The sequence below is a fragment of the Talpa occidentalis genome, unplaced genomic scaffold (assembly GCF_014898055.3).
Source record: "Talpa occidentalis isolate TD23 unplaced genomic scaffold, MPIMG_talOcc4v2.1 talOcc4.16, whole genome shotgun sequence".
In the NCBI taxonomy this organism is placed as follows: Eukaryota; Metazoa; Chordata; class Mammalia; order Eulipotyphla; family Talpidae; genus Talpa; species Talpa occidentalis.
In genome coordinates, this window is record NW_023601653.1 from 16,340,699 (window position 1) to 16,368,652 (window position 27,954).

At 39.1% G+C, this 27,954-nt stretch overlaps 1 protein-coding gene across 5 annotated transcripts in view; it reads right to left on the minus strand.

The window, feature by feature from the left end:
• CFAP54 (cilia and flagella associated protein 54) overlaps positions 1-27,954 on the minus strand; it is a 226,279-nt gene that overhangs the window by 60,444 nt on the left and 137,881 nt on the right. For all 5 annotated transcript variants that reach the window (XM_054696113.1, XM_054696112.1, XM_054696111.1 and 2 more), the window contains exons 48-60: positions 27,327-27,380; positions 22,711-22,918; positions 22,157-22,236; positions 20,434-20,600; positions 12,842-12,947; positions 11,410-11,554; positions 10,449-10,606; positions 10,098-10,277; positions 9,880-10,006; positions 5,606-5,761; positions 3,397-3,502; positions 2,397-2,490; positions 87-185 (exon numbers count right to left, since the gene is read on the minus strand). In XM_054696113.1, coding sequence (XP_054552088.1) covers positions 87-185; positions 2,397-2,490; positions 3,397-3,502; positions 5,606-5,761; positions 9,880-10,006; positions 10,098-10,277; positions 10,449-10,606; positions 11,410-11,554; positions 12,842-12,947; positions 20,434-20,600; positions 22,157-22,236; positions 22,711-22,918; positions 27,327-27,380 — 1,680 coding nt within the window. The remainder of the gene's footprint in view (positions 1-86; positions 186-2,396; positions 2,491-3,396; positions 3,503-5,605; positions 5,762-9,879; positions 10,007-10,097; positions 10,278-10,448; positions 10,607-11,409; positions 11,555-12,841; positions 12,948-20,433; positions 20,601-22,156; positions 22,237-22,710; positions 22,919-27,326; positions 27,381-27,954) is intronic.

A 27,954-nucleotide genomic window follows, 5' to 3' on the forward strand; every position in this document is an offset into this window, starting at 1 on the left:
TGTTATAGAACAATGGAATGACTTAAAAACTAGTAGTGAAGAATGTAACAGTAAAAAAGAAAGATTAAAAAGAACATTACACCAACCTGTGTAGCAGCTCTTATAGCAATCCAGGCCATTGAAGTGTATATTTCAAATCTAGGCACTACTTGCTCTTTAAGGGAACTATGCCTTCTGAGAGGAACCTAAAAATTGGCAATTGTTTTATGATAAAGATATCAGAAAGTTTCATGATAACTTTTCTCATCTTCTCAAGATGACATTTTTAGTGAAATATTATATAGTCATTAAGAATAATGGTATATCATGTCTCGGCCTTCTGGCTAAGATCCAGTGAAGAGTAACAGTATTTCTTGCAGCATAATTTACAATATCTAAGCTTTTGAAACAATCTGAGTGACCATACAGAAATGAATGGATACAGAAAATATGATAGACAGACAAATAGGTAGACAGACAGAGAGAGATATCTAGATACAGGTAATGGAATATTATTCTGTGGTAAAAAGGGAAATTTTGCCATTTGCAACAACAAAAATGGACTTTGAGGACAGTTTGTAAAGTGAAGAAACTTAGAGAAAGACAAATACTGTGTAATTTCACTTATATGTAGAAAATTTAAAAACAAAATGAGCTCATAGATCCAAAGAACAGATTGTTGCTTGCCATAGGTGGAGGAGGGAGGGGAATGGATTAAGTTAGTCAAAAGGTGCAAATGCTCAGTGATAAACAGTTTCATGGGGATGTAACATATACCATAGTGACACTAGTAAATAATATTATATCGCATATTAAAAAGTTGCTAAGAGGATTAATCTTGAATGTTGTAATCACAAGGAAAAAAATGCAAACTAAGTATGGTGATGATGTTTGCTAAACTTATTGGGATCATTTTGCAGTAGATGTTGTGTTCTGGGAAAGGTATATTGGGAAAAGGAAAGGGTAGTTTACAAAATAGTATGCAAAGTATAATTCCACTTTTAAAAAAATGTACAGATGTGGGCCTCCCCGGTGGCGCAGCAGTTGAGCACTGGGTTGCAAAGCTGCCCACAGCCTCTGCAGCGCCGGTTCAATCCCCGGCTGCTCCCCGGCCACTGAAGGAGGATCCCACATGGCACGCAGACCTCTCCTGCCGCCTGCTGATCCCCTCAGCAGTGTACTTCGTCCGTCTGCCTGCTCTGCTCCCCGCTCTGGCTCTGGTGAATTCTCTCACCCTCCCGTGCTTCTGACTGTACCCAGTGCTTGTATAAATAAATAAATAAATCTTTAAAAAAAAAAGTACAGATGTATATTCCATATATATGTATATATATATATATATATATGCAAGCAGAGAAAATTATTAACAGAAGTTATGCTAGGCTTGAAAGATGATTAAATTTTTTTGATGTCTATAATGAACTTGCATTATTGAATCATGATAATCTAAAAATGACTATATTCAGAAAGAAAAAGAAAAATACCGGATGGTCTCACTCATAGCAGGAATTTAGAAAACCTAAATAAGGGACCAGGAAAATGACTAATACAAAGTAAAAATCAAAATCAACATGCAACTATAAACCAGAGACACACTATGGGGAGGGGGGCCCACGGGGAGAGGAAGGATTAGGGTCAAATTAGGGGGGCTGCAATTGTATGGGGAATATAACCAAAATTAAAATGCATACATTGTGCAAAAATTAAAAATGATGTAAGAATTATATAAAATAAAATATTTTAAAAATAAAAAATTAAAAAATAAAAATGACTTTATTGTATGTAAAGATGTCAGAAAAAATAATATGTCAAAGGTTTTTAATAAGTATTTACTATTATCTCTCTAACTAGGAAATTAGACAAGGGATGATGTAATCATGAAGTTCCATAGAAAAGCAAAAAATAGCAATGAATGGAGATATTTTTTGTAGTGTGCATGTGTATGTGTTTTCTCAGTACGTAAACATAAGACAATTAATGACACAGAAGTAAAAAGAAACTCTACCAGCAATATAGTTTCACATTTTAAAAGTTAACTAAAGTTAGCATTAAAAACTAATTTGTAAGGTTTAACAAACAGGATAAAATTAACCATTTAATTAGACTGTGTGATTCTGATTTTTGATGCTCATTTTTTTTTACCAATTCTTCAAACTTCAACAAAACTGCAGAATGAAGTAAACAATGACAAACTATTTCTTTTACTTTTGGCTACAAGACTCCCAAGGAAAAGAAAAGGCAGCAAATAAGCAGCTTCCAGAGCATCCAAAGAAGTATCTAGACAAGTGTGACTACAAAGTAATGAATTAGTTCCTCCAAGTCACACAGGAAAATTAGTCTCATTATTTTAATAGCACAGTGTTACCAAAATAGCAATCTCAAAGGCAATTAGCTTAAAATTTCTAATGGCTTATTACCGGAGGTGTTAATGCTGATGTTGAAAGTTTGTTCTTTGGATTCCTCAGATGTAAAAATAATAAGGCCATTTCTAGGTAAGAGTCTCTTATCAACCTAAAATGACAGAATATTGTACTTATTAAATGATTTCACCATTCATCATTTGCCAACAATTTCCAAGTGAAAAAAAGGTAAAAATAGGCAAAACCAGCAGCAGTCCCAAACCCAGGTAGATACCAGCATCTTCCCTCCTACTGAAAATGGAAGTTTTTGATACCAGGGTGGGTAACACCCCACTGTTATCACTGCTATGAAACGCAGCATCAAGATTATTCTGAATTCCAGCACCCGAGTTACTAAAGAAGTGACGGTCAGGTCTGGAAGACTCTGTTTGAAAACTAGGCTCTTCTCTGTCACTACCCTCTTACACTGATTAAAGTTGAAAGAGACAGAGCTATGTGGAAAGCAGTCACTGGTATAGGTTAAGTCTGTGGATTCACTGTTAAACTTGTCAGTTGAGGCAATTTGGATCAGTACTTGTACAATAATGGTGGCTTACCTCTCAAGACTGAGGTGATTTTTATACAGTATTAAGTTAGCCAGCCGTGGTATGTTGACCTAAGTAAATATCCACAAGTCCCTTCTAGGTACAATTTCTCTTCTAGATACAATTACAGGGAAGCCCCTGTAATTTAGGTGATCTGAATTACACACACTGACGGATGACAGATCTAAGCACAAACTAGAAGGCATTCACAGTCCAACATGGCACCATGATGACCACCAGCATCAACCATCACTGTAAATGGGGCCGGGGCTCAGAGCCAAGAGCAAGCTTGAAGAGGAAATCTGTAACCCTGCTGGCCAGTGGACACCATTGCACTAGCCCTGCCATGAAGGGAGGGTCTCCTAATGGCTCCAGCCTGAACATTCAGTGTTCCACATGAATGCTTACACTGATGGGGCTCGACGCAAAACATACACATTGTTTCTATAATGGGAAGGTACATATTTATTTACCCTGAGTTTTGGTCATTTTGCAGGCTTAGTTGTATTGCCTTAAATAAGCTCTCGGGTTGCAAACTTGAAGATCTATCTTCCATCAATATTTGGCGTTCTATTTTGCCTAAAAGAAAAAAAAAAGATTCACAAAGATGGTCTTTCCCTCTTCTATTATTTTGAACTTCAGAATAAATATATTTCACATTGGAAATTCAGAAAATGTACTGTCCTTTTTGTCTATCTGTCTATTGTCTCTTGTTGGCAGTAAGCTGATGGAGAAAGATCCTTTGCTTCTTTCTCCAGGCGTCTCAAGGCTTTAGTAAATTGAGTCAAAGCCTGAGTTTATCTTTTTTGATTGCTCAGTAATATTTCATTGTGTATATGCACCACATTTTCTTGATCCATTCATCTATTTTGGGGCCTTTGGGTTGTTTCCAAAGCTTAGCTATTGTAAATAGTGCTGCAATAAACATAGGGGTGCAGCAACATGGATGGAGCTGGAAGGGATCATGCTCAGCGAAATAAGCCAGAAAGAAAAAGAAAAATACTGAATGGTCTCACTCATAGCAGGAATGTAGAAAACCTAAATAAGGGACCAGGAAAAAGACTAATATAATAAAGTAAAAATCAAAATTAACAGGCAACTATAAACCAGAGACACACTATGGTGGGGGCGGGGAAAGGAGAGATTGGGGTCAAAATAAGGGGGTGCAATTGTATGGGGAATATAAAAATAAAATAAAATAAAATGTGAAACTAAATAAATAAATAGATAGATAGATAAATAAATAAATAAATAGTAAATAAAAATGAACATCCGGAAAAAAAAAATTGAGTCAAAGCTGCCTTTGGTTTTCCAGACACAGCTGTTTTGACTTTGCTCTCCCTTCCTCCTATAGCTCTCATTTTCTTTTCCTACGTCCATTTTCCTCCTATCTCTGTCTACTACTGCAGATCCCATTGAAAACATCTCTGTTTAGAAAAAATTCTGAAAAATCAGCAAAGTCATGAAAGCCATCATGAATGATGGGGTGCTTACACAGCAGGATGACAAAGGTGTTGCACAGCTCCCAGGCCACATGGTGGCCCGCAGCCTCCAATGCAGGTGCTGAGGTGGCACCTCTGAAGCAAAAAGGGCAGGAGAGGGGAATCTTATAATCGCTGTTAAAAGGATTCACAATTTTCAGGTGGCATGTGGCCAGGGCACAGAGCCACCAGTGTGAACCTAACATCCAGGCACCATCAGGGAGTACCTGCAAACTTATGGGAGTTTCCTTAACCAGGGTGTACTTCAATTTCCTTATCTGTGTACCAGGATTAGTCATGGTGACCATGGTGACCAACAACATAGAGTTGTTGTAAGAATTAGCACTATGAGGGCCTCCCTAGTGGCGCAAGGGGTTAAGCACCACACTATGAAGCTGCCCGCAGCCTCTGCAGCATGAGTTCGATCCCCGGGCAGGGAGCTACCCACATGGTGCAGCAGACCTCTCCCATTGTGCCCTCTGCTCCCCTCAGCAGTGTATTTCAGTCAGTCTACCTGTTCTGTTCCCCACTCTGCCTCTGGTGAATCCTCTCGCCCCCCACACCTTTGGCCTGTACCCCAGTTCTTGTATGCATAAATAAATAAATCTTTAAAAAAAAGAAGAATTAGCATTATGAGATGTAAAACACTGACCAAGCAGCCCAGCATCTAGCTCGATAAATGATAGGAATCACTATCATTGTTGATCTGATGTCTAAAATGGTCACAAGAAAATCATGAATAAATCATATGAATATATATTATATGTAAGTTATAAATCTAGATATGTATAGCTATTTAGTATTAATGGATATGTATGTATTAGAAATGTTAAAATGCTTAGCAAAGTAATGAAATGATGGAAAAAAATTGCAAGCATTATTTGAGTGACATTATTGATGTCTAAATGGCTAATAATGACTTTTTTTAGTTCAACTTTATATAAAAAAAGTCATTATTAAATAAATGAAGTACTGCTTTTTTTCTTTTTAGATATAAACTTAAAATATATCTTAAATTATATCTTAAAATAAGATATAATTTAAAGCGGAGTTTGTCACAGGAATCAATATGTGATCACCAAGCCCACTTTAAAAGCTGTGTATTTTATATAATCAGTGACCAGATTTTCAAGAAGCTATTATTAAGAGGAAAAATGTTTCCATAAACTTTATCACAGTTCTAGCTGCAAATACATCTTACCTTTCTGAAAAAGGATTTCTGCTTCTACCTCTGGTTTTTCTTTCGCTGATGTCCTACAGAGTTTCAATGCCATTTCAAAAAGGTGAAGGGCAGGCAACCACTTTGAGGGATCCTTCTTTCTACTGGTATAATATACTTGCTTGGCTATTGTATGCCCTAAAGATGGTTAGATGGGAGAGAAAAATAAAATACAGTGTTTATAACATGCCTGTCTCCAAGTTGCCAGACAGTTCTCACAGCGAGGCATCTGTTAAGAACTCTGGTGCTCTTTCGTTTTTGGCTCTAAGAAATGTTTCAAAGAAACAATATCCAAGTATTTCATTAAATTATAACTATGATTGTTATAAAACGAGACCCCCAGAGAACCAGGAAGCAAAAGGCTAAGGCAGCCAATTGTTTGATTTATTTCGAGGAAGGTAGTTAATTAACATGGTTAATGCGTTTAATTTAAACAGTATCTCAAGTCCTCTTTCTAACCAGTTTCCAACCATCTCTATCTGGTTTGAGTAGCATCAGCCTGAGTGACCTGAAATGGCCAGTGGCCTCATTAACATACTAAAATATCTGCCCAAGAGAGTACTCAAACCACCATTTTCTGAACATGCAATGTATGTGGACGTGATGGAAGCTAAGAGTAGAAAATTAGGAAAGGAAGCCTCACAAGACCAGAAATTGGCTCACGCAAGGCCAGAAGCTGGAGGTGGGAGTTGTTCAATGAGCTATAGAGAAAAGTAAAGTATCCAGAGGCACAGAGTGAGGTGCAGGGCTGGTGGGAAGATTGAGGGCCATTGTAAAAGAATCACCAGTCCTTCCCAATGGACTTAGTCAAGCCAAATATAGAAAAAACCCTGAGGTGCCAACCCTAGAAATAATTAAATTAACAGCAGTCAACACTTCCACAAAGGAATGAATGCCTCCCAAAAAGAAAAAGACTGGATCAGTGCATTTCTGCACTAGCAAGAGGCAGCAGCTGTCTGGCCTGCCTGTGCCTATGCAGTTGTGACTCTTCAGCAGGTTCCTCCCTTTTTATGATAAACCTGCCTATTTGAATATAACTAGATGGCTCTGCTCTGTGGGGAGAAACTCGCTGTGTGCCGCTGAAAGGGGAGCTCTGATGAAACTTTTCTCAGAGTGTTAGGAGAACGGATGCTCTTGGATCTGGGGGTGCACGCTGGTTGAAGAATAACAGCCACCAAGCCAGCATGAGAACAAGCAAGTGTGAATTTATTGAACAAGAGGAAATCCTGACAGCAGGAGGGGGTCCTGGGGAGGATGCCTGTTTACTCGAGCCTATCCATGACTATAGACTGTCGGACTTCCTCTTGTCCCATGTGCCAGACTGTTGATTAGGCACTAGGTGATCGGGAAGTTTCATGGTAGATGTTTTTCTGTTCCCTAATTGTCCTGTAACCAGCTCTCACTCTAGGTGGTGGCTGGCTCAGCAACATTTTAGTATAATACTTCTATTTTCCTGGGAGCTGTGTCGTTCCGTCTGTTCCTATATTGTTTAAAAACCACTGTCCATGTCTCAGCCTTTCCAGTTCCCCAAGTTCTCCTGGTTTCTGCTTCTCTTAAGAGGTAACCCAAGAACCCTCCACCCAACACCTCTCCAAACCAACATCAGCAGCACTGAGGAGAGCAGCTTTGTTATGTGTAACAAGTAAGGAGCAGGAGCAGGAAGGTAGACCTCCAAAGACTATTCTACCCCCACTCCCCAGCATCCCTATTGCACACAAATCATGATCAATAAGTGTTTGTTGATTGAATGAGTATAAGGAATTAAGTAACTTTCTTCACTCCTATTATTCAATCAGTGATCTATTTTTTCATCTAATAAAGAAGCCCAGGGTTCAGTCATTAATGAGAAAAACAATCTTATACACCCTCAATGCTTATTTTTTTGTTTAAAAAAATTTTTTAAATGCTTTCATTCCTGTCAGAGGCTTTCACAAAGGAAAAAAAAAAATCAAGGGGCTCTAGCTTTGCAACGCAATCTATACGATGACTATAAAGGAAAACTGTCGAGAAAGCATCAAGGCAGATGATTTCATACTTCATAATATTGAAGTGCTCCTTTTTCAAATAAACATCAACTCTGTGAAAAAGAAGTTATAAAACTGACTTTGTTTTGACAGGAAAGCTGCTTTTGGTTTTTGTTTTTTAGTCTCTATTTAATATAATATAGCAGAAAGCAAGCTGTTCTGCTTCAAGGGAGTCTAAAAACCAGCAGCAGTATTGCTACTGAGTGCTGACACAACTTCAAGATTAGAAAGGCAGGAAAGCAGAGAATACATTTGGTTTAACACAATCTGTACAATTTAACACAATCTGTACTTTAAGCTCCTGTAAAAATCAACTGTACCGATAATAGAACAAATTGTCAGCTAAGAATGCAGGAGAACAACTCACAGGGGATCGGAGAGCTAGCAGGGACTCCGGAGGTTACCTAGGGCTGCCTGACTCCATAAACGAGGACACTCGACAGTAGAAAGGTAAAGTGATTTATCTATAGTGATGAGATTCATATCATGATGACGACAATCTTATAATAATAATCAATAATAATTGTGAGGGGGAGGAGCAGCAGGGAAATAAGGGTGGGAATTCTGGAGTGAGGAGGGTTGAGCTTGCCTCTCTCCCCTCCATCTGCCTTCTATACCCTCAGCCTCTCCTGAGCAGCTACTGGGGCGGCCCTGCAATGGGTCCCTGGCAGTGAGTGGTAAGGATTCAAAGTGCATGTTCTGTTGTTATTCAGGTATGATGAGGTCAGCAGGTCAGGAGACAACGGCCACTGAAAATTTAGTTTGTTTCTCACAGATCCCAAGAGGAGGGACACACCACACCACACACATGGCACCAGGGTCAGTGGGGAGGTAGAAGGAAAAAGTGGGCAAGAAACCTTATTGAGACTTTTGTGGAAGGAATGGGTGGGGTAGGTAAGCAGGCTGAGTGGTTCGGTGTGGGTTAGTCTGGACAACTTCAGTGGTCTCTGCTCATAGTAGCCCCATGCCTGCCCCTCAGGTGATGAGGGCAGGAGGAACAGGGACACAGCACAGAAAGCAATAAAGGAGCCCAGTACAGGTGGGGCAGGGCTCTGGTATGGGAAGTTTGCATAGGGAAAGGCATGCTCTCCTAGCAGTGATTTGCCAACCTCTAGGAATTGGCTAACCTTAGGAGGGGAAATCCTTCCCTGGTCAGCAAAACCCCTACTTGTCAAAGCATCAAAAATACAGAAAATAAAAGTCATGGTTAATACAAGTTAGAAGAGAGAGAATTGGTCTAAGATTTTTCTGCCTTCTGAGATAGACAAGAATGTAGAGACTGAGACAGGCAGAGTGGGGTAAAAAAATCAGAGACATTGCCCTAGAGCGAGATTAAAAAAATGTCCATGAGCTCCTTCTTGGTTTCTGAAGAGTTGCAAGTCTTCTGCTTACAAGTTGCCTGCTCTGGTCAGGTCCGGTAGCCAACTACTTCCAATCTGTTCTTCCCCCAGTGTCATTTTTTGAAACATCAACCATTCCTACTCCCTACTGCCATTAGGCTGCCCCACAGCCCACTCTTCTCTGTCTGTACTGGTCTCCTTGCAATTCCAGAACATATCGTGCTTGTTTTGACTTCAGATCCCACAACTTACTGCTCCTTCAGCCACCATTAGATATACTAGGTCATTGGCATCTGAGTTCTGGGATTAAATGCCACCTTGCCCAGAGAGGCCTTCCTCAATTATACTACTCAAACAGACACCCCACCCTTCATTATTATCTAGCAGCAGACCTTATCCACATCTTTCGTAACTCTAATTACCAGCTATAATTACATATATAATTCATTATATAATGTAAGCTTTCTATGTCTTTGTTGATTTCTTCCCTGGTTGTTCTGTCCAATCCATAATTTATTTTAGACAGTATTCCTTTTATTAAATTTTGTCTTTATAAAATGCCATGCATGCTTTATAAATATTAGCATATTTCATATAACACTTATAACATGATATGTTAATAACAGACACTCTGGCATATGGTTTGTTTACTTGTTTATTTCTATCTCCCTCACTAAGAGGGAGTAACAGAGAGGGAGTGACCTTCAGCAACGTCCCAGGACTTCCCATAGTCTGGGGCATGTCTAGTGAACAAAAACCATGTATTAAATCAATGGAGACTGGGTATTTCATAAATATCACCTCATACACATGCACTCATGATAGCTTGCCTTATAAAACTCAAAAATGTTCATCAATATCTTGAGTATAGTATATGGTTAAGTGTTCTTACCAATTCTCATTTTTGTTTGGGCCAATAACATGGTATGAGGAAGATAGACATTTTTCAAAGGCTGCAATGGACTTGCATAGTCATTGCTTGACAAAGGAAACTCAATTGTTTCTCCGAAAGTTAGCATCTGAAAGAGAAACATTGAAATAAGGAATTGGCTAATGTTTGGAATCAGAAAATTAAGTTTCTAAATCTTATGGACACACAAGTATTCTCACCTGTTCAATAAGAATGTTGTGACATTGTGTCAACAGATTTAACTTTTCTGTTTTTGAAGAGGGATTTTCCTTGAATTTATCAGCTTTTGTTAAGTCATCCAGCAAAAGCATGCTTCTCACCAGGATTAAATGAGATCGAGGAGAAATAAACTCATTTCCGTCAAGCAAATGTATTATATCCTATTAAAATAAAATGATTCCTTTTGAGTGTATCATTTCCAATTCACTGAAACAAGAGCTGGTCATATTGATTGTTATGCTTTCAGTACCTAGTTGAATTTTAAACTCTCTCCTTTTATCCTAAACAGAACCCTTTGGTAAGTATCAAGGTGAATGAGATTTCCTTCCTACCTGAAGCTTTCGTATGATGTCTGCCTTTAAATGTTTTTCTTGTAGACCAATGATTACCGCTTGCATCAAGAATTCAGCCTGCAACTCACTATCTCCTGAACTTTTTGCCTCCAAACAGGCTTCATTGATGAGGCTCACATAATCTGTCATATCATTTTCTGAAGTAAACAAATGCAGTTATTTAAAATGCACCGAGAAAGCAAGAAATTATATATGCAGATTCCTCAGCATTCATCACAGGAACATTATATAACATCGAAGGAATTAATAAAGACAAAAAATAAACAGACTCTACATGAAACATTGAAAATTAATGTGCTGTAATTTGGGGGGGAAGTACATTGAGGTATTCCAATGCTGCAAAATATAATGATATTGCATGAAATGATTTAATTTGAGAGATGGATAAAGATGGGTGAATAGACAGGTTTACAAACAGATCATTATGAGTCACTGTAAGAACTAATTTACCTGTGTAAGAACTAATTTACCTATGATTTAAGAACTTTATAAATTTCACCCATTTAGTTCTGACAATAATCCTATGAAGTAGATGCAATTACCTCCACCTTACAGAGGAGGAAATTGAAGCATAGGATGATTTAGACAGTGGGCAAAGATCATGAAGCAAAGAAGTGGTAGATGTAACATTTGAACCCAAGTGGGGAGACTCCCAAATCAGTGTTCTGTACCACTACTCCATGCTGCCTTTTAGATGACAACAAGATGCACACGTTAGTATTTTGAAATCCCATTGTCTTTTTGCATACATCAGTAACATATATGCAATTTTCAGTGATACAGAGACTGTTGAAATTGATTATCTTAGTTAACAACCTGAATTTTTTATTCTGGAGACAGATCAAGCTATAAAGTTATGTTAATGTTAGGATAAAATATATCCCATAAGACTGCCATTGCCTCAATAAAATGAAAACTCTAAGAAAATAAGACATTGTACCTTTCACGATTCCAATGCCACAAATTTGTGCGACAAATGCAGTCACCAGGGCTAAGCAGCACCTCAACCATAGATGGATGTTGAAATATTCTCGAGAATTGAGAGAAATAGGATCTAAAAACTCATCATCTTTATTTTCAGTGGCCTAAACAATATTAAAATGATGGTTAGCTTCTGATTTAATAATCTCAAAGTCCTGCCTAATGCTAAATGCAATGTAAGTTAAGAGAAGCATGTCCAAAATAATTTAACAGTATTAAACTGCTAATATTAGAAATTTTTCTTGCATATTATATAAAATAGAAAAAATACACAAGCAAACATCACCCATAGCCTGATGATCTTTTGAACAGTGGACAGACCAGTGGGAAGCACAGTAGAGGAGGGTGACCCCTTCCTGGTCAGAGTGAGCAGAGGTCCGGGGACAGAATAGTGATTAGTATGGGCACTCCAAGAACTAATGGAATTCGCAGTACAGAAAATATGCCCATGCACTAATCTTCATTTTTCAAGGCCTACATTATCTGTTAATATTAAAGGTCACATCATAATCTAAATCAGTTTTCGACCTTGGCACTACTGACATTTGGGCCTGGATAATTGTAGGAGGACTGTCCTGAGCATTACAGGATCTTAGCATATCCCTGATCTCTGTGCAGTAGATGCCAGGAGCCCCCCACTCTCATTGTGACAACTAGAAAGTCTCTAAACTGTGCCAAGTGCCCCCAAGGGGACAAAATAGACCCCATTTAACAAAAAATTGCTCTGTCAATTTTTATTAGATTGCCTTTTATCATTTTGATTGCTTTTGCTATAGAAAGAAATGAGTCTCTAGGACAACTAGCTTTGCTTATTTGTAATGACACTAGATATTAGCAATTTTATTAGTAAAATAATGATCAAGGCTTCTATGTGATAAACTGCTGTATTTTAATTCTAAAAAGCCCTGTATTATAAAATTACTTGGTATTCTCAAAGTTCAATAAAATTTTAAAGAATGCACAACACCAGGGATCCAATAGATGTGAGAGTTTAAATGTGCAAGAATCTAACAGAGAAATCCAAAATAGGAAACAGCAGTGTCATAGTGGTGATGCTGAAGTAATATATTTAAAGGGGAAATGACAATATGTGAGACACTTTTATTTGATAGTGACCTCAGATCTAGAACACTGGAATGATACCTCTATTGGGGCTTAGTGATGATTTCATCCAATCCCTAAAGTTCACAAGTGAGATCACAAAATTTAGGGACTTGCCCCAGTTAATAAATAGAATAAAAGAGAGCTGAAACACAAATATTTTTGCTTACAATTCAATTTTTTTTGCCATTTTACCTTTTATTTAACCTAAATAATTAGTTAACTTCCTAGCATGTCAATATCTACTACAGAATAAGTATTGTAAGGAGAAACATTAAACTCATACTTACAAAAGTCTTTGTAGAAGTAGAATTCTCTGTGTCATCTTGTACTACCTTCTTATCAAAAAGTTTTGAATCCTGGAGAAGTTTAAGTGTGGAAAATACTATTGCAGCACTGAAATAGAGAGTATATTTTTATTAGTATTACATTTGTGGCATGTGTATAGTAATTCCTAAGTATCTTCCTCCGAAAAACTTTTCCATACTCAATGGACCCCCAGATTGGTCAGGTGCCCCTCCTATGTGTTTGATATCACTCAGGTCTTATACATCAGTACATATTACACTTAAATTTTCTGTAAATTGCTCTACAGCTAATTTGTCTTTGTCTTGATGAAACCCAGCATCTGGTGACTGGGATGGAATATAAACTAAACATTTTTAATGAAAATGAGTGAATAAATGAAAAAGTGATGAGTGTTTCCAAAACAAAAAACTGAAAACAAAATGCAATTGCAATCTTGCTCATAAAACAGACACATATGTGTTTTATGTGTCTTATATGTCAGGATGTGTTTCTCCAGCTTTTTGAAGTTATAGAACTGTGTTACATTAACACTGTAACTTGGAAACTCTTAAGCTAAATTATAGCTTAATCACTGTCTAGCAGAGCCAGAAGGAAAATGCACTAAATTAAAAAAACACAAGCCAGGAGATAGGAATCTTTGCCTCCTGTTGCTTCTTAAGCAAATTTGTCTGCTCTTTCATCGCCATATCTTCCTCTCCAATAGAATGATACATTTATAATTGATATCACACTTTTTTCAAAATATTTTTATAATACTTATCAACAGACTTTTTGGGAAATTTTATTATAATCAAAATTCAAAGTATAAAACATTTAAAGTTGCTTACAGTAATGTTATTTATTAGCACAGAACAATTGAGTGAAAACCAAACAGTCAATATGCCCATCTCTCTAAGTCCCCAACTGACATCTCCACTTGAACAATAGACAGTTCCCTCTAACAGACATTTGGGTTGAAAGGCGTTCCTCCAAATTAGGTATGTGGAAGTCTTAGCCCTCAGTACCTCGGCAGGTTACCTTATTGGGAAATAGTCTTCACAGACGTAATAAAGTCAAAATAAGGTCACAGGGTAGATTCTACACCAATAGGATGAGTATCCCCATCTCTGTTTGGACAGAGAACAACGGAAAAATGATGTGATGACACATGGGGCAAAGATGGCTGTGTGACTGCAGCGATACAGCTATAAGGATTTCTGGTAAACACCAGATGCTAGAAGAGGCAAGGAAGGACTCTCTTTTAGAGCTTTAAGAGACCATGGCCCTGCTGTGCTCTTGATGTTGAAGATCTAGCCTTCAGAACTGTGAGACAATAAAACAAAAACAAACCTTTAGATGGTAAGACCAATGAGTGGTGACCAGGATGGAGAGGCAGAAGGGTGAGTAAACTGGATAAAAGGGTCAATTGCATGATAAAGGGTAGAATTGGGGCTTTTAGTGGTGAACTTAAGGCAGCATATATACATGTGGATTTTTAACAATACACACTTGGAACTGACATAATGTTATAATGCAATCACTTCAGTAAAAAGATAGGCAGTAAATAATCAAATTTTGTTCTGTTAAACCACCCAGTTCTGTGTGCCATGTTATAGCAGCCCTGGGAAACTGATAGACTAGGTTAAAAGTCCATTTCCTTGCTTTTTACTCCTTTGCCCAACTCAAAGCCCCCACCCCTATCCTCCATTCCAGATGCAGAGCCCCACATAAGCTCAGGACTGGACATGGTGGCAGCTTCCTGGCCATCTCCTCACTATGTCTCTTGCCATAGCCCCAGGGGTCTTATCAATGTAAATCAGATCCCTCATCACACCCCAAGACTATGGTCAGTGTACCCGCTCCTTTGGGTCAATTACTGAGAATAGGATCAGCTTCATCAGTGTCTGTGGATTCTTGTGAGGATGCATAGTCTCTGGATTGTAGAGCCCCCGAGAAGGAGCCTATGCTCCACTGTTAAATTCTTTATTTTCTTAAAGATTTATTTATTTATGCATATAAGAACTGGGGTATAGACCACAGGTGGGGGAGGGCTGGTGAGAGGATCAGAACAGGCAGATCTACTGAACTACACTGCTGAGGGGAGCAGTGGGTGAGACAGGAGGTCTTCTGTGCCACATGGGTCAGCTCCCAGGCTGAGGGGCATTGAACTTGTGCTGCAGCAGCTTCTGATAGCTTGATAGTACTGTCTTTGACCCCTGCACCACCATGGGGGCCCCTGTTAAATTATCGTTAAAATCTCTCTTTCTTTTGTTGTCTACATCTTATTGTAAAAGAGGAAGACATTGTACAAATAGTGAACACATGTCTCTCTTTTTATCCAATCCTTTAAAAAAAAGACACAGAAACATTAATTCCAAAGGACACCTGCATCCCTATGTTTATAGCAACACTATTTACAATAGCTAAGCTATGGAATGCCCAATGCCCAAATGCCCACAACCCAAATGCCCAAAAATAGATGACTGAATCAAGAAGATGTGGTACATATACACAATGGAATATTACTCAGCAATCAAAAAAGGTAAACTCATGCAGTTTGCAGCAACATGGATGGAGCTAGAAGGGATCATGCTCAGCGAAATAAGTCAGAAAGAAAAAGAAAAATACCGGATGGTCTCACTCATAGCAGGAATTTAGAAAACCTAAATAAGGGACCAGGAAAAAGACTAATCAATACAAAGTAAAAATCAAAATCAACAAGCAACTATAAACCAGAGGCACACTACCGGGGCAGGGGTGGGGGGGAGAGGAAAGATTAGGGTCAAAATAAGGGTGGGTGCAATTGTATGGGGAATATAACCAAAATGAAAATGCATACATTGTGCAAAAATGAAGCAAGAATTATATAAAATAAAATATTAAAAAAATAAAGCACTTAATCTTCAAAAAAAAAAAAAGAAAATGTTAACTGCTATTTCCTGAGTGTTCATGACCTGCCACCTGCTGTGTTAAGTGCTGTCTGGGATTTCCTTCACTTAATCTCACCCCAAGACTTCAAGGTAGACAATATCATCATCCTGCATTTATAGATTAGGAAATGGAGACACAGAAATTCCAGAGGCCTTGCCTAAGGTGACCCAGCTAGAAGGAGGAGGCAGGTGCTGACCCAGTCAACTGGGAGCCTGAGCTTGAACCTGAGCCTTGACTACCAGGCTCTCAGGTGGCCTCTGCCTCCCCCAGGTCCAACATGCTTGGTTTTGTTTATTCCACTATAGTGTCACTTGGTGCCACACTTGTGATCATGACATAGCCCTTGTTGGCTGCACCTTCTATCAGTACTCTACGGCCATCATTGTCCAGTTGAAAGCTTTTTGCCTTGTATTCTAAATAATGGACTTCACACACTGGATTATTGGAAGGACTAAAATATGTATTTACTCTTTTATTTGTGTCATATATATAGCAAATTCAGCAAATAATGAATGTTAAAGCTCCAAGATTTTCCTGAGATATTAGACATTTTTAGAGTATTTTCTAAGATGTTGCTTGGGATACCTAATTTACTGGTGGTGTTTGTTTTTGTTTTTTTTTTAAGTGAAAGTAAACAGGCAAGCAAGAAAACAATAAGAAACACAGGTGTTTACAGTCTGACGGCTCTTCCCCCACGCCTTCCATCCTCAAGGCTGCCTATGAGCTTCGTGGAGGTAGAAAATGGTGCCTGTCTCATTCTTGGGATATTGAAGCCCAAATTCTGATTTCAAGAGAAATGAGGTTTGGAATCTCATTAATCCAAACACTTAATGAAAACAATGTAGAACATCTAGTGTGTCCTAATCCACCTGGTACTGCTCAGACGCACAACAGAAATTTTCTAGTTTCTCCACCACACGAGAGACAGAGTCAGAGGATTAGCCATTGTAAACAGCCTAAAATCCCAATGGAAGGAAGTTTCATTCTGACACAAAATTAAAAGCCTCCAATGCTTTCCCCTTTAGACAATAAATTAAATAGAAAGGAACTTAGAAAGGAACACAAGTGGGGAAAAAAAGACAGGATTCTGATAGAAGCATCCCTCAAAGAAGCAGAAATACAGTTTGAATAACTTTGATCCCATTTATTTCTTATTAACATTCATGACAAAAAATGGTCAGTTTGTTCTCATAAAATCCACGCAGCTCACTCTGTCACCCTAGGGAATGCGCCTTTCAATTTTCTTGACACATAATTTTATTAGAGGGATCATGAAATGTCAAGCTAACCATCATTTGGAAAAGGGACTGGCCAGCCCTCTCTGCTGCACCCAAACAGGAGCTCGTGGGTGGCAAAGTTCATGTAAGAAAAACTCATTCTTCTTGACAGAAGGCTTCCCCCAGTGACAACTCTGCCCAAAAAAGGCAAGAACACCAAAATTTTTTCAGGTTTTGTCCCAAGGGCCAGGTTCATGTATTTAAAATAGGAACAATTCTAATATACTTGCACATCATTTGCATATGCCTATTTTCAAATTAATGTTCTATTATGACACTTCTTTCTGTGGTCCTTTTATAATTTTCACTTTTTTATTTCCTTCTTCCTCCCTAAAAAAAAAAAATCACTCATAATCACTCATTTCCTCCATAGCTAAATAATGTAAGAAAGGTGGAGAGCTGGGGAAGGATGAAGGTAAATGACAAGAAATATCTTTTAGAGCTACTATTGCTCTCTGGGACAGAGAAATCATATGATCATACATACATAGAGAGAGGGAATATATACTCAGAATTTATAAAAATAATTTTTTTCTAAATCATGTATTTTCTTTCATTTTTTAAAGATTTATTTATTTATGCATACAAGAACTGGGATATAGACCAGAGGTGTGGGGGGTTAGAGGATTCACCAGAGACAGAGCGGGGAGCAGAACAAGCAGACTGATTGAAATCCACTGCTGCGGGGAGCAGCGGGTGAGTCAGAAGAGGCCTGCTGCGCCAAACCACATATTTTCTATAGGAAATCATACAGTAAGAGTTTCCTCTCTTTTACTATTTTTCAGTGGGGAAAAGGGTAGATTCTGTTGCCAAGCCTATTTGACCATCAATCAATTACCACTGTATTTCTAAAGATAGTTATGAATGTGGCAATACTCTAAACCAGAGTGTCTCAAGCTTAGCTCAGCATTCATTTACCTTCTTAAAAATTACTGAGACTCTCCCAGAGAGTTCCATTAATATTTGCCATGTTAGAACTTTTAATTGAGAAAACTGTAACTTCATTAAGATTTACTAATTCATTTGAAAATAAAAATAATAAATTCATTACATGTTAGCATCAATGACTTTTATGAATAAGTGTACTTTCCAAAAAAAACAAAAATAAATTAGTGGCATGGGGCCTCCCTAGTGGCGCAGGCGGTTAAAGCTGTCCACAGCAGCGCTGTGAAGCTGTCCTCAACCTCTGCAGTGAGGGTTCAATCCCCGCCGGCCACAGAGCAATCCACATGGCGAGCAGACCTCTCCTGATTCACCCAGTGCTCCCCTCAGCAATGTATTTCATCAGTCTGCTTGTTCTGTTCCCTGCTCTGTCTCTGGTGGATCCTCTCACCCTCCCGCACATCTGGCCTGTACCCTGGTTCTTGTATAAATAAATAATAAAATCTTTAAAAAATTAAAAAAAAATGCTATTATTTTTGCAAATCTTTATAATGTCTGACTTAATATGAGAAAATCCACTTACAAACAACTTATACATCTCTTTCTACATTCAATCTGTTGTGACGTATTGTTTTGTTTGCAGTATAAGAAAATTAAGCCTAATATAGATAGGAGGAATATTTGAACAGCCTCTTTAAAAAATCATGAGGGTTCTCCATTTTTATTTCATTATATTTTTATTCCCTCCACCCCCATTGGTTAATTTTTTTACATGTTTTATCATTTATTTGTTCTTAAGGTAACATTGGCTGACAGCACTGTATATGATTCGGGGGAACAGATTCCTACCTCCTCAGGTGTGTATTACCCCACCCATACAGAGCACCCTCACCCCTTTACCACCATTGGGCCCCCTCTATCCAAAATCAGAATTTTGGGGTATCATGTGGAAAATTCTAGCTCCCCAAGTTATGCAGATCCCCTTAGTGTCAAAACATTTCATTACACAATTTTTTAAAAAGTGTTTGTTAATATCACCATAAATCTCCAATCTCTCATCCAAAAAATCCGCACATTAGTAAACTGCCAAGTTCAAATCTTCCAAATTATAATATCCTTATGAAAGTTCAGATTTTATCACTGGCAACAAAGTACAATTAGTTGTTTTCCTAGAAAGAGCAAGTTAATTTTGCTCACTTTCAATAAAATACTTCTCAGATATCCTAGTCTGAGTAATCATTATTTTTCAGGTTTTTATTTTTTCAAATAAAAAATAGTGTTTCATGTGAAAAACAAAAGGCCAACATGTTGGCTTTCAGTTCAACCACACGTGTTTTTCTTCCCCGAGAAGTGCCTTAGGTATTTTTCCCATTTAATACTCCCACAAAATATTAAAAATATATTCAAGGATAGAGATTTATTAAAGAAGTATATTCTACCACTTCATCAAAGACATTCTTAAATGAAACTGCCTTTTATTTCTTTTAATGGCAGTGAAGAAAACAGTGACCATCAGCATGATTCTCTGCTGCTGCCCTGATTCGGCAGGAGATGCCAGGAGTCTGACCACCCCGCTGTTTCAGCAGCATCATTGAAAATAACAACAGAATGAAGGTGGGTGACAACTATTTTTTCCTTATAAAAATAGTTCTGGACTAACAGATGCCCGAAAGGGGGGCTTAGGGATACCCCTAGATATTGTCAGACTGCATTTTGAGAATCACTGCCCCCCACAGACTAGGCAGATTTTCATCACTGCTTAGAAACCACGAAATCATGTACTCCCCAAAACCTATACTGCCTCTTGCATAAAATAAAACTTCAGTGTGGTTCATCATGGAATGGCCTTCAGTCAAGGCCCATGAGGATGAGAGGCCTGTATGTTTTGAGTCAAAGCAAAGGGTGTTTCTGCTGAATTGATGACCCCTTTGCAGAAGCTTCAGGTGGGCTTCTTCTGTTTAAAGAGAATGACTAACTCGAAATGGTGTGGCTGAGCTGTCATGACTGATGCCACACACAAGAGAGCACACATAATGAGGTTTTCCAGGAAGAACAGCCTCCTGAACAGGTTGAACTATCTCTCAGGTGAGCAGGGAAAGAAGACTAACTTGGAGTTTATAGTGGTTCAAATGAATGGCACTAGGGTATAAGTTCCATGTCCAGGCCAGGGTTTGTGTGATTTAAACTTCCCACCAGTACCAAAAGGGGGAGAGGCTGAGCCACCTTATCTGCATGCCCAGATATGGGGCAGAAGGAGAAGGAGGAGAGGTGGGGCTTGAAAACTGTCAATCTTTGAATATTGAAATGGAGTAATACTCTGTTTCAACCATATGGTTTTCAAATAACATAATTTAAAGTGTAATAGTGCAAGAAAACATCCCTGAATAATACAGAGACAGGATGTGCTATCAATCTAGGAGTTTAGAGAACTTATATAAAATGGAAGGTGCACTTAACAAATTTGGGTGAGGAAGAAACTCTCTACTGGGCTTCAGAAGACTCACCTGTACGCCGCCCGATGTCTCTGCAGAGCGATGGCGGCCAGCTGCAGCTGAGACGCCACCACAATCTCCAACTGGCTGGCAGAAAGCTGGGTGAGACTCCTGTGGCTGGGCCCCATCTCTGACACCAGAGCGTTTAGCCTGTCTTCAGCTTCTATCAGTAAAATGGACTAAAGAAACAACACCACATAATCACCTAAGTTCAGAAATAATGTAGGTAAGGTCTTATCCAGCAAACATTTTTTTCATGAGCTCAAAAGTAACAATGAATGGAAGACCAAAAGGGAAATCTGAACAAACTCGTAGAGAAGAGAGCTCAGAGAAGAGGAGAAAGGCAACAGAGAAGTTACAGGAAAACAGTGGCAAGGCTAAGCATGTTCAACAGTTACGCTTTAGTATGTGAACAGCCAATGTCCATTCATGCTTATTGATAGTGTTTATGGTCTATAAAGTGGCTGCAAACATGGAATGAGGGGTACAGAATCATTGCTCCCAAGGAAAATGCCGGTTCCTGCAAGCCTCTGTTCACAACGTTTTTGTCAACTGATAAGTACATGGTCTGTTTAATGTTTCTATTGAAAGACACATTATTTAATATATGATGTGGACTCATTCACCTTGAACTCATGGCCAGAGGCTCTATTCCTTATGCTGGAGGAAAGCTTATCTGGCACGCTTATTTTTTCCAAAAGGCACATCACAGACTTCTCTGCACTTAGGAAAACTCAACGGCGCATCAGCACTACACTTGGGTGCTATTTTGAACAGTAAAATCACTAACAAAACAGCGTGAATATGCAAAGAATTGTGGCAATAAATAGACGATGAACAGGACACTGTTTACAGTAGGAGAGCAGAAACAAAAATTCAGAGTGATTGCCTGCTTCTACTCGGCTGCTTTGATATGTGTGCAAGTCACATTTTTCTATGCTCTTTACCTGTTCATGATGACCACAAAAGAGTTATAAATATTGCTTTTGGGGTTACAAGTAAATTTTAGCAGATAGATAAGTCAGCAGATAAGGAATCTGTGAACGATGAGGATCGACTGCATTTCAAGTTAAACTATGGTCACTTAACCGGTAATGTGAAGATAATGAGATTTTGCAATGGATGATCAATACTAAATAGCAACCTCACAAGGCAAAAGAGAAAGGAACCAACTGATGAAGAACAGGTCTCTAAAATCGTGTTTGCACAGAGCAGTGGATGATGCGTAAGCACAGCACTAGAGCAATTTAGTATAATGGTTAAGAAGGTGATCTGTATTTTTATTAGATGCGTGATGTTACTGAATTTCTTACCGCCTTGGCCTCAATTTTCTTAGGCTTAGCACGACGTTGTTCAAAATGATTAATACCTATATCACAGACTTGTGAAAATTAAATGTCATGTAGTTAGCACTGAATAAATGGCAGCTGTTTTTGTTACTGTTGCCATCACTACCATTATTAAGAAATAAAGAGCAGGACATGGAATATTCACATCCCATCAAGTCATGAATTGTATTTCCTACAGCACCTCAATCTGGTTGTAAAGTCACAGCCTGATTTCTCTGGCCAACTACTTTCCTCATAGGGAGAAGACTTCATCCCTGGCCCCAACCCAGACTTATGCAAGGAAACCACCTGATCTCCCACGCAAAACCACAACCCCGAGAATAGGGCTGTCCCAGGCCTAAGAGTGGGCATTTTTGGTGACTGATTTACCAAATGTTCACACTTACCTTTAGAGTGTTAAAACTGAAGTTACTGTTCTCTTTGGAAAACTGAGAAGGTAAGTTTCCATCATCCTTTAAGTATAGATCTACAAGACACACAATTTTGGAAGAAACAAAGATATCTGTGATTAGTTTCAATATTAATTCAGGTTTATTATACTCATTGTTAGTGGGAAACTTACTAGAAATTTAAAATTAAAAAAACCAGTCAGTATAGTGAACCAGAGGGCAGGAGTTGACTTTAAGTGGCGATAGTGAAATTTTTATGCATAAGAAATGCAAGATGCAAAAAAAGGTAAAATGTATTATTTGTGAATAAATCACCAATCTTATTATGTATATAAATATATATATGTAAAAGGGTATGAATATGGGCACATACGGATGGCTATGGATATGCATGTACCTAGATACAAGCACATGCGTGGGTCATGAAGTGAGCTCGGAAATGTGCAAGAATATATGCTAGATTGTTTACATGGTTTGCTGAGGGTAGAGTGGGGAGTAGCTGGGAAAAGGCAGAGAAGAAGAAACAAGCAAAAGATAAAATCGAACATTACCTTTCAAGCTTGGTAAGTTTCCTTTGCTCCGCTCTGAAGTAGATCCATAGCAGGTTGCTTTTATGGTATTATCTGGGACACAATTAATTGTTGCTGCCACTTTTATTAAAAAGTATGCTCTAACAAAAGAAAACTTATTTAAGAGATGCTGTTGACTAACTGCCACCAGAATCAGAGGGTTGCCTTTATTCATTAATTCATCGAGTGCCTAAGTAAATGAAAAAAGCGGAAAGCAAATTAGTCAAAAATTTGTTCCATCCCCTGTCACATGCATCATCAGGTGTTGGGTGAAGGAATAGCTGACAGACATGGGGTTGGGTGAAGGGCGGGTCTGTGCAGACACAGACAGGCAGGCGATCCCAGCAGCTCTCCAGCACCTCTGCTGTTCCCATCAGTCTGTGACCTGGCCTGGGTCTCAGCCCTGCCACGTGATGAGAGGGAACAGGACGTGATGAGAGGGAACAGCGAGGTAGGGGACCCTTCATCAAAATAGGGAATCCGCAGACACTCATCAGCCACACTCCATGCCTGTTCTGCTTTATAATCAGCAAACCAGGGCTGCTAGGACAGGAATAGGGGAGGGATGGGGGACAGCATGTCCCTGACCAGCTTTGATTCTGCGCTCCGTCTTTAGAACCCTGCCTGTGGAGACCCTGGCTCTATGGGAGGGGGAGTCTGAGTGGACTTCCTTGGCAAAATCATTGTTCTGGTAAAATGCAACTCTGGACCTTCTTGGGCATGCACCTGAAAGTTGAAGAAGGCTGGAGTAAATCAAATCATCACGCTAAGTGGTCTCACTTGAAGTTCCTGAACAAACCTCGGTGCTGCCTGCGAATCAACCTATATCCTCATGGTCAGTCACTCTGCCTCTCCCCTAGACAGCCTCTCCACCCTCCTCCCAGATGCTCCTCCCAGCTCAGGACCTTGCCTCCTCTACTTAATGGGGCAGGGAGTTTGGGGTAGGAATTGATTCAGTCAGCTTAGTGCCCACACACCCTACAGCTTCATCTTTCCCACCTGCCCAAGCAGCCACTCACCACTCTGCCTGTCTTCCTGATTCTTAAGGCAAGACCCAGTCCTGTCCCCACTGGTTCATGCGGCCACTTCTCCTACACCATCAATGTCCTTTTCTACAGAGATGTGTGCATCAGCCCACAGCCATGCTGTCATCTTCGTATTGAAAAAACAAAAACTCTCTATACTCTGACTTCCCTCTTCAACTACTCTCCCAATTCTCATTCTCCTTTGCAGCAACCACATGAAGGATGATCCATATTGCCATTTCTCCACTTTCATCTGCTTTTAAACCCACTCTCTCGACATCAAACCCCTCTGGTCAAGGCCACCAAAGGACTGTCCTTGGCTAAATCCAAAGTTCAGTTCTCAGTCCTCATAGGCCATATTACTTTCAGTGGAATACACCGTTATTATATGTGCCAATTAACCTGTCACACCCCCTCAATTTAAAATGCATTCAAGGGCCTCCCCGGTGGCGCAGCGGTTGAGCGCTGGGTTGCGAAGCTGCCCGTGGCCTCTGCAGTACTGGTTCGATCCCCGGCTGCACCCCAGCTGCCACCGGAGGAGGGTCCCACATGGCACGCAGACCTCTCCTGCCGCTCCCTCTGCTCCCCTCAGCAGTGTACTTCGTCAGTCTGCCTGCTCTGCTCTCCATTCTGGCTCTGGTGAATTCTCTCACCCTCCCCCGCTTCTGACTGTACCCAGTGCTTGTATAAACAAAACAAACAAACAAACAAACAAACAAATAAATAAATAAATAAATAAAAATGCCTCTATAAAAAAAAATTTTTAAAAAATTAAAAAATGCATTCAAATTTCAGGGACGTTAAATATGGGGGAGGAGGGAAAAGCATGTTAAAGACTCCGTCAATCATGGTACTTGCATCATCAACAAAATTTGACATTAATTACTCCCTTTTCTGAAAACACCTCTTTGTTTTCAAGCCACAGATTCCCTTGTTTCTGTCCTGTCCTATTGGCTACGCCTTTTAGTCTCCGTTGCTGGTCCTTCCTCCTCAACTCCACCTCTTACCACTGACGTGCCCCACGGTTCTGGCCCTTTTTTCTGTCCTCACTCCTTCCATAGAGGTGACCTTAATCATGCTCATGTTTTAATTTCATCAAAATGTTGATAAAATCCCAAGTTTTTCTCTCTAGCTGCAACCACTCTTTGAACTCAAGATTCATAATCAATCTGAGACTCAATTCCTCTGCTGGGATGTCTAACTGCATCTCAAACTCAACATGTCCAAAACTGTATTCCTAGTGTCCTCCGTATACACAAACACACAGAGACATAGATGCAGACACACACACACAGACATACACACACACACACACACACACACACACACACACACATGCCCTTTGAGGGCTGGAAATTTGTCTGTATCGTTGTTTGACTGATATATTTATTTGAAGACACAAGGACAGTGCCTCTCACTTTTATTAAATACTTGCTACTTTGGTATAAAAGGTAGCTGCTCAGGCTAGCTATTCTAGAAAATAGGGGGACCTATTACATGTAAATGAGAAGACATCTCAGTATTTGGGAGAGTCTGAGGCGATGGATGCTGCCTGTAGAGAGATGTGTTGCTGTTGTTCATTATCCTTATTTAACCTCCGGAAGGGTTGGAAATCAGTGCATGCCTAAGAGCCAGGCGTGGAGCAGCACCCAGCCAGCCTCAGCTGGTAGCGAATTATTGTTTTAGGAAAACACTTGATATTCCCCATCTGGAGAAGAAACTCCAGAATGACTGGGGGGTGAGGGGAGAGGGGATCTCTTTTCTCTCTACAGCACAGAGCGAGTTAGTGAGCCTTGACAATTACACACACTTGAGGATCAAAAGAAGATTAATTAGTAGTGCTGCTATTTAACACTCCTTTCTCTCCCTCCATATGGAAATATAAAGTAGAATCTGAAGATGCTTAAGCAGGCCAACAGTTCTGTTTTAATTAATTAGCTAATAGAAATCAGTTTTCCATTATACTGTCAGTCTCTCTCTGTTTAAAAAAAAAGGATCAGGCAGACATTTCTTTTATACCCCAAATCACTCCTTAAAGAAGTATATTTACTATGGGGGGGTAAGAACAAAGTGGGGAGGGAGTACAAAGGACTATGGGAATGGACTGTGGTGCTTTGGTAGTGGATGTGGTGTAGTAACACCTGCAGGGGGAGATAATCTGCCTCTTTTAAACACAAATAACAATGTACACCAATATTAACTCAATTTTTTTTTAAAACAGTATTTTTAGGATGCTCTGGCATTTATGACTAGGAAAAAATATCTTCAACATCCCAAGGTCTTGGAACTCTAAAATGAAATAATCAATACCAGTTCTTTCATTTCCAGCAACTTACTTATAAATTAAAGCAAATTTTAGGGCTAAAACAATGAGTCATCTGAAGCATAATTAAAAGTGGTTTGTGGAATAAAATAAGCAACAGTAGAACAGTAATAAAATTGCATTTAATGAAAGATGGATCTATTCTGATCAAAATCATGGGAAGACAAAAATAAAACAATTATGAGGAAATGTCTTTCAAAATGATTTAACAAAAATAAATACCTTATTTAATGAAACAGATGACTGTTTTCTAGCATTTAACAAAATAATAAAAAGTATGTGTCTCTCTCTCTGCATTGCTGCCTCCTGGCTGTGTGAACAGCTTCCTGTCCGTTTCCTCCTTGGACATTGGCTGAGCACCGCCTTTCCGCTCCAACATGTGCCTAAGATTTCTTGAAATGCTTCAAGATATTTAAATGCTAGTAGGATATCAAATGCCTAAATCCCAATAGTTCAATTCTTGACAAGAACAAACACATTTAGATAGGAGGTTCTCCCTCTGTAAAGAGTACTGGGGAAGTGAGAAACGCCGCTTATGAAAATGTCCTATGAGAACCTTCCAAACCATTGACTGGGAGCAGTCTTGAAACTGGGAGGTAAGGATGTGAGTAAAAGTGGATTGTCAGGGCCTCCCTGGTGGCGCAAGGAGTTAAGATGCTTCACTATGAAGCTGTCCACAGTCACTGCACCACGAGTTCGATCCCCAGCCAGGGAGATGACTCACATGGCACAGCAGACCTCTCCTGTCTTGCCCGCTGCTCCCCTCAGCAGTGTATTTCAGTCACTCTGACTGTTCTGCTCCCCACTCTGTCTCTGGTGAATCCTTTAACCCCCCACACCTCTGGCCTGTACCCCAGTTCTTGCATGCATAAATCTTTTTTTAAAAAGTGGATTGTCACAAAATATACAAAATCTTTGTCTTACCATCACAGTCAACTGTTATCTTAACGTCTAGGTAATCAAGATACAAATTCAAGTTAGACACTTGGCAAGGCTAGATGAACAAACTGAATCCACCGTGTAAATTAGACATTAAGGAACAAACTGATATTTGCCTGATCTGAAAATCAGACCACTTTGGGTCCAATCCTACCATTCGCTTCACTATTTTGAGATAAAACCCCATTTTCAGGGATAGAAGAGCATATTACCTAACAGATTTTCAAAAACAAAGCTCACACATAAAAGATCGAAATCAATCAAAAATTATCCCAATAGATACCTAATGTTTATATAATATTTATCCTTACCTGTATATTTTCTTTACTGGCAAGAGGTTTTCCTGAGTCAAATGACTGAAATAACTGTCAACACACAAAACATTAACATTTGGAACAAGATTATTAGAGTATCTTTTAAAGGGATCTGTTAATGTGTTGTCCTAAAAGTATTTTGAGCATCATTTTTAATGTCAAGTAATTCATGCATGTCTGCTCAGAAAAGTATAGGATATTGAAGAAAACAAAAATCATACACAAGTCACCTTCTTTAGGTTGTCAATTTTAATATTTTGGTGTCATTGCTACCAATTTCTTTTCAATGATTTTAAAGGTTACATGTAGATTTGTGTTCCATTTTCACTTAACATTAGGTCATAATTATCTTCCCATACCATTAGGTAATTTATAAACCTCAGGCTAACAGGTAAGTAATATGCTGTCCCATGAATGTAGCAGAATATTCCATTTCCTGTGGCAAGACATCTATGACCACCACTTCCTACCCACCATTCAACCCCAGTTTATTTGGTCTTTATTTTTGGTTATAGCCTTTGCATAGATTCCTAGAACCTTAATTGCTGGCTCGAAAGATAGAATATATTGAAAAATTCGCAATGGGCTGGCTTGATTTGCATGTCCACCTACACTGTATGCAAAT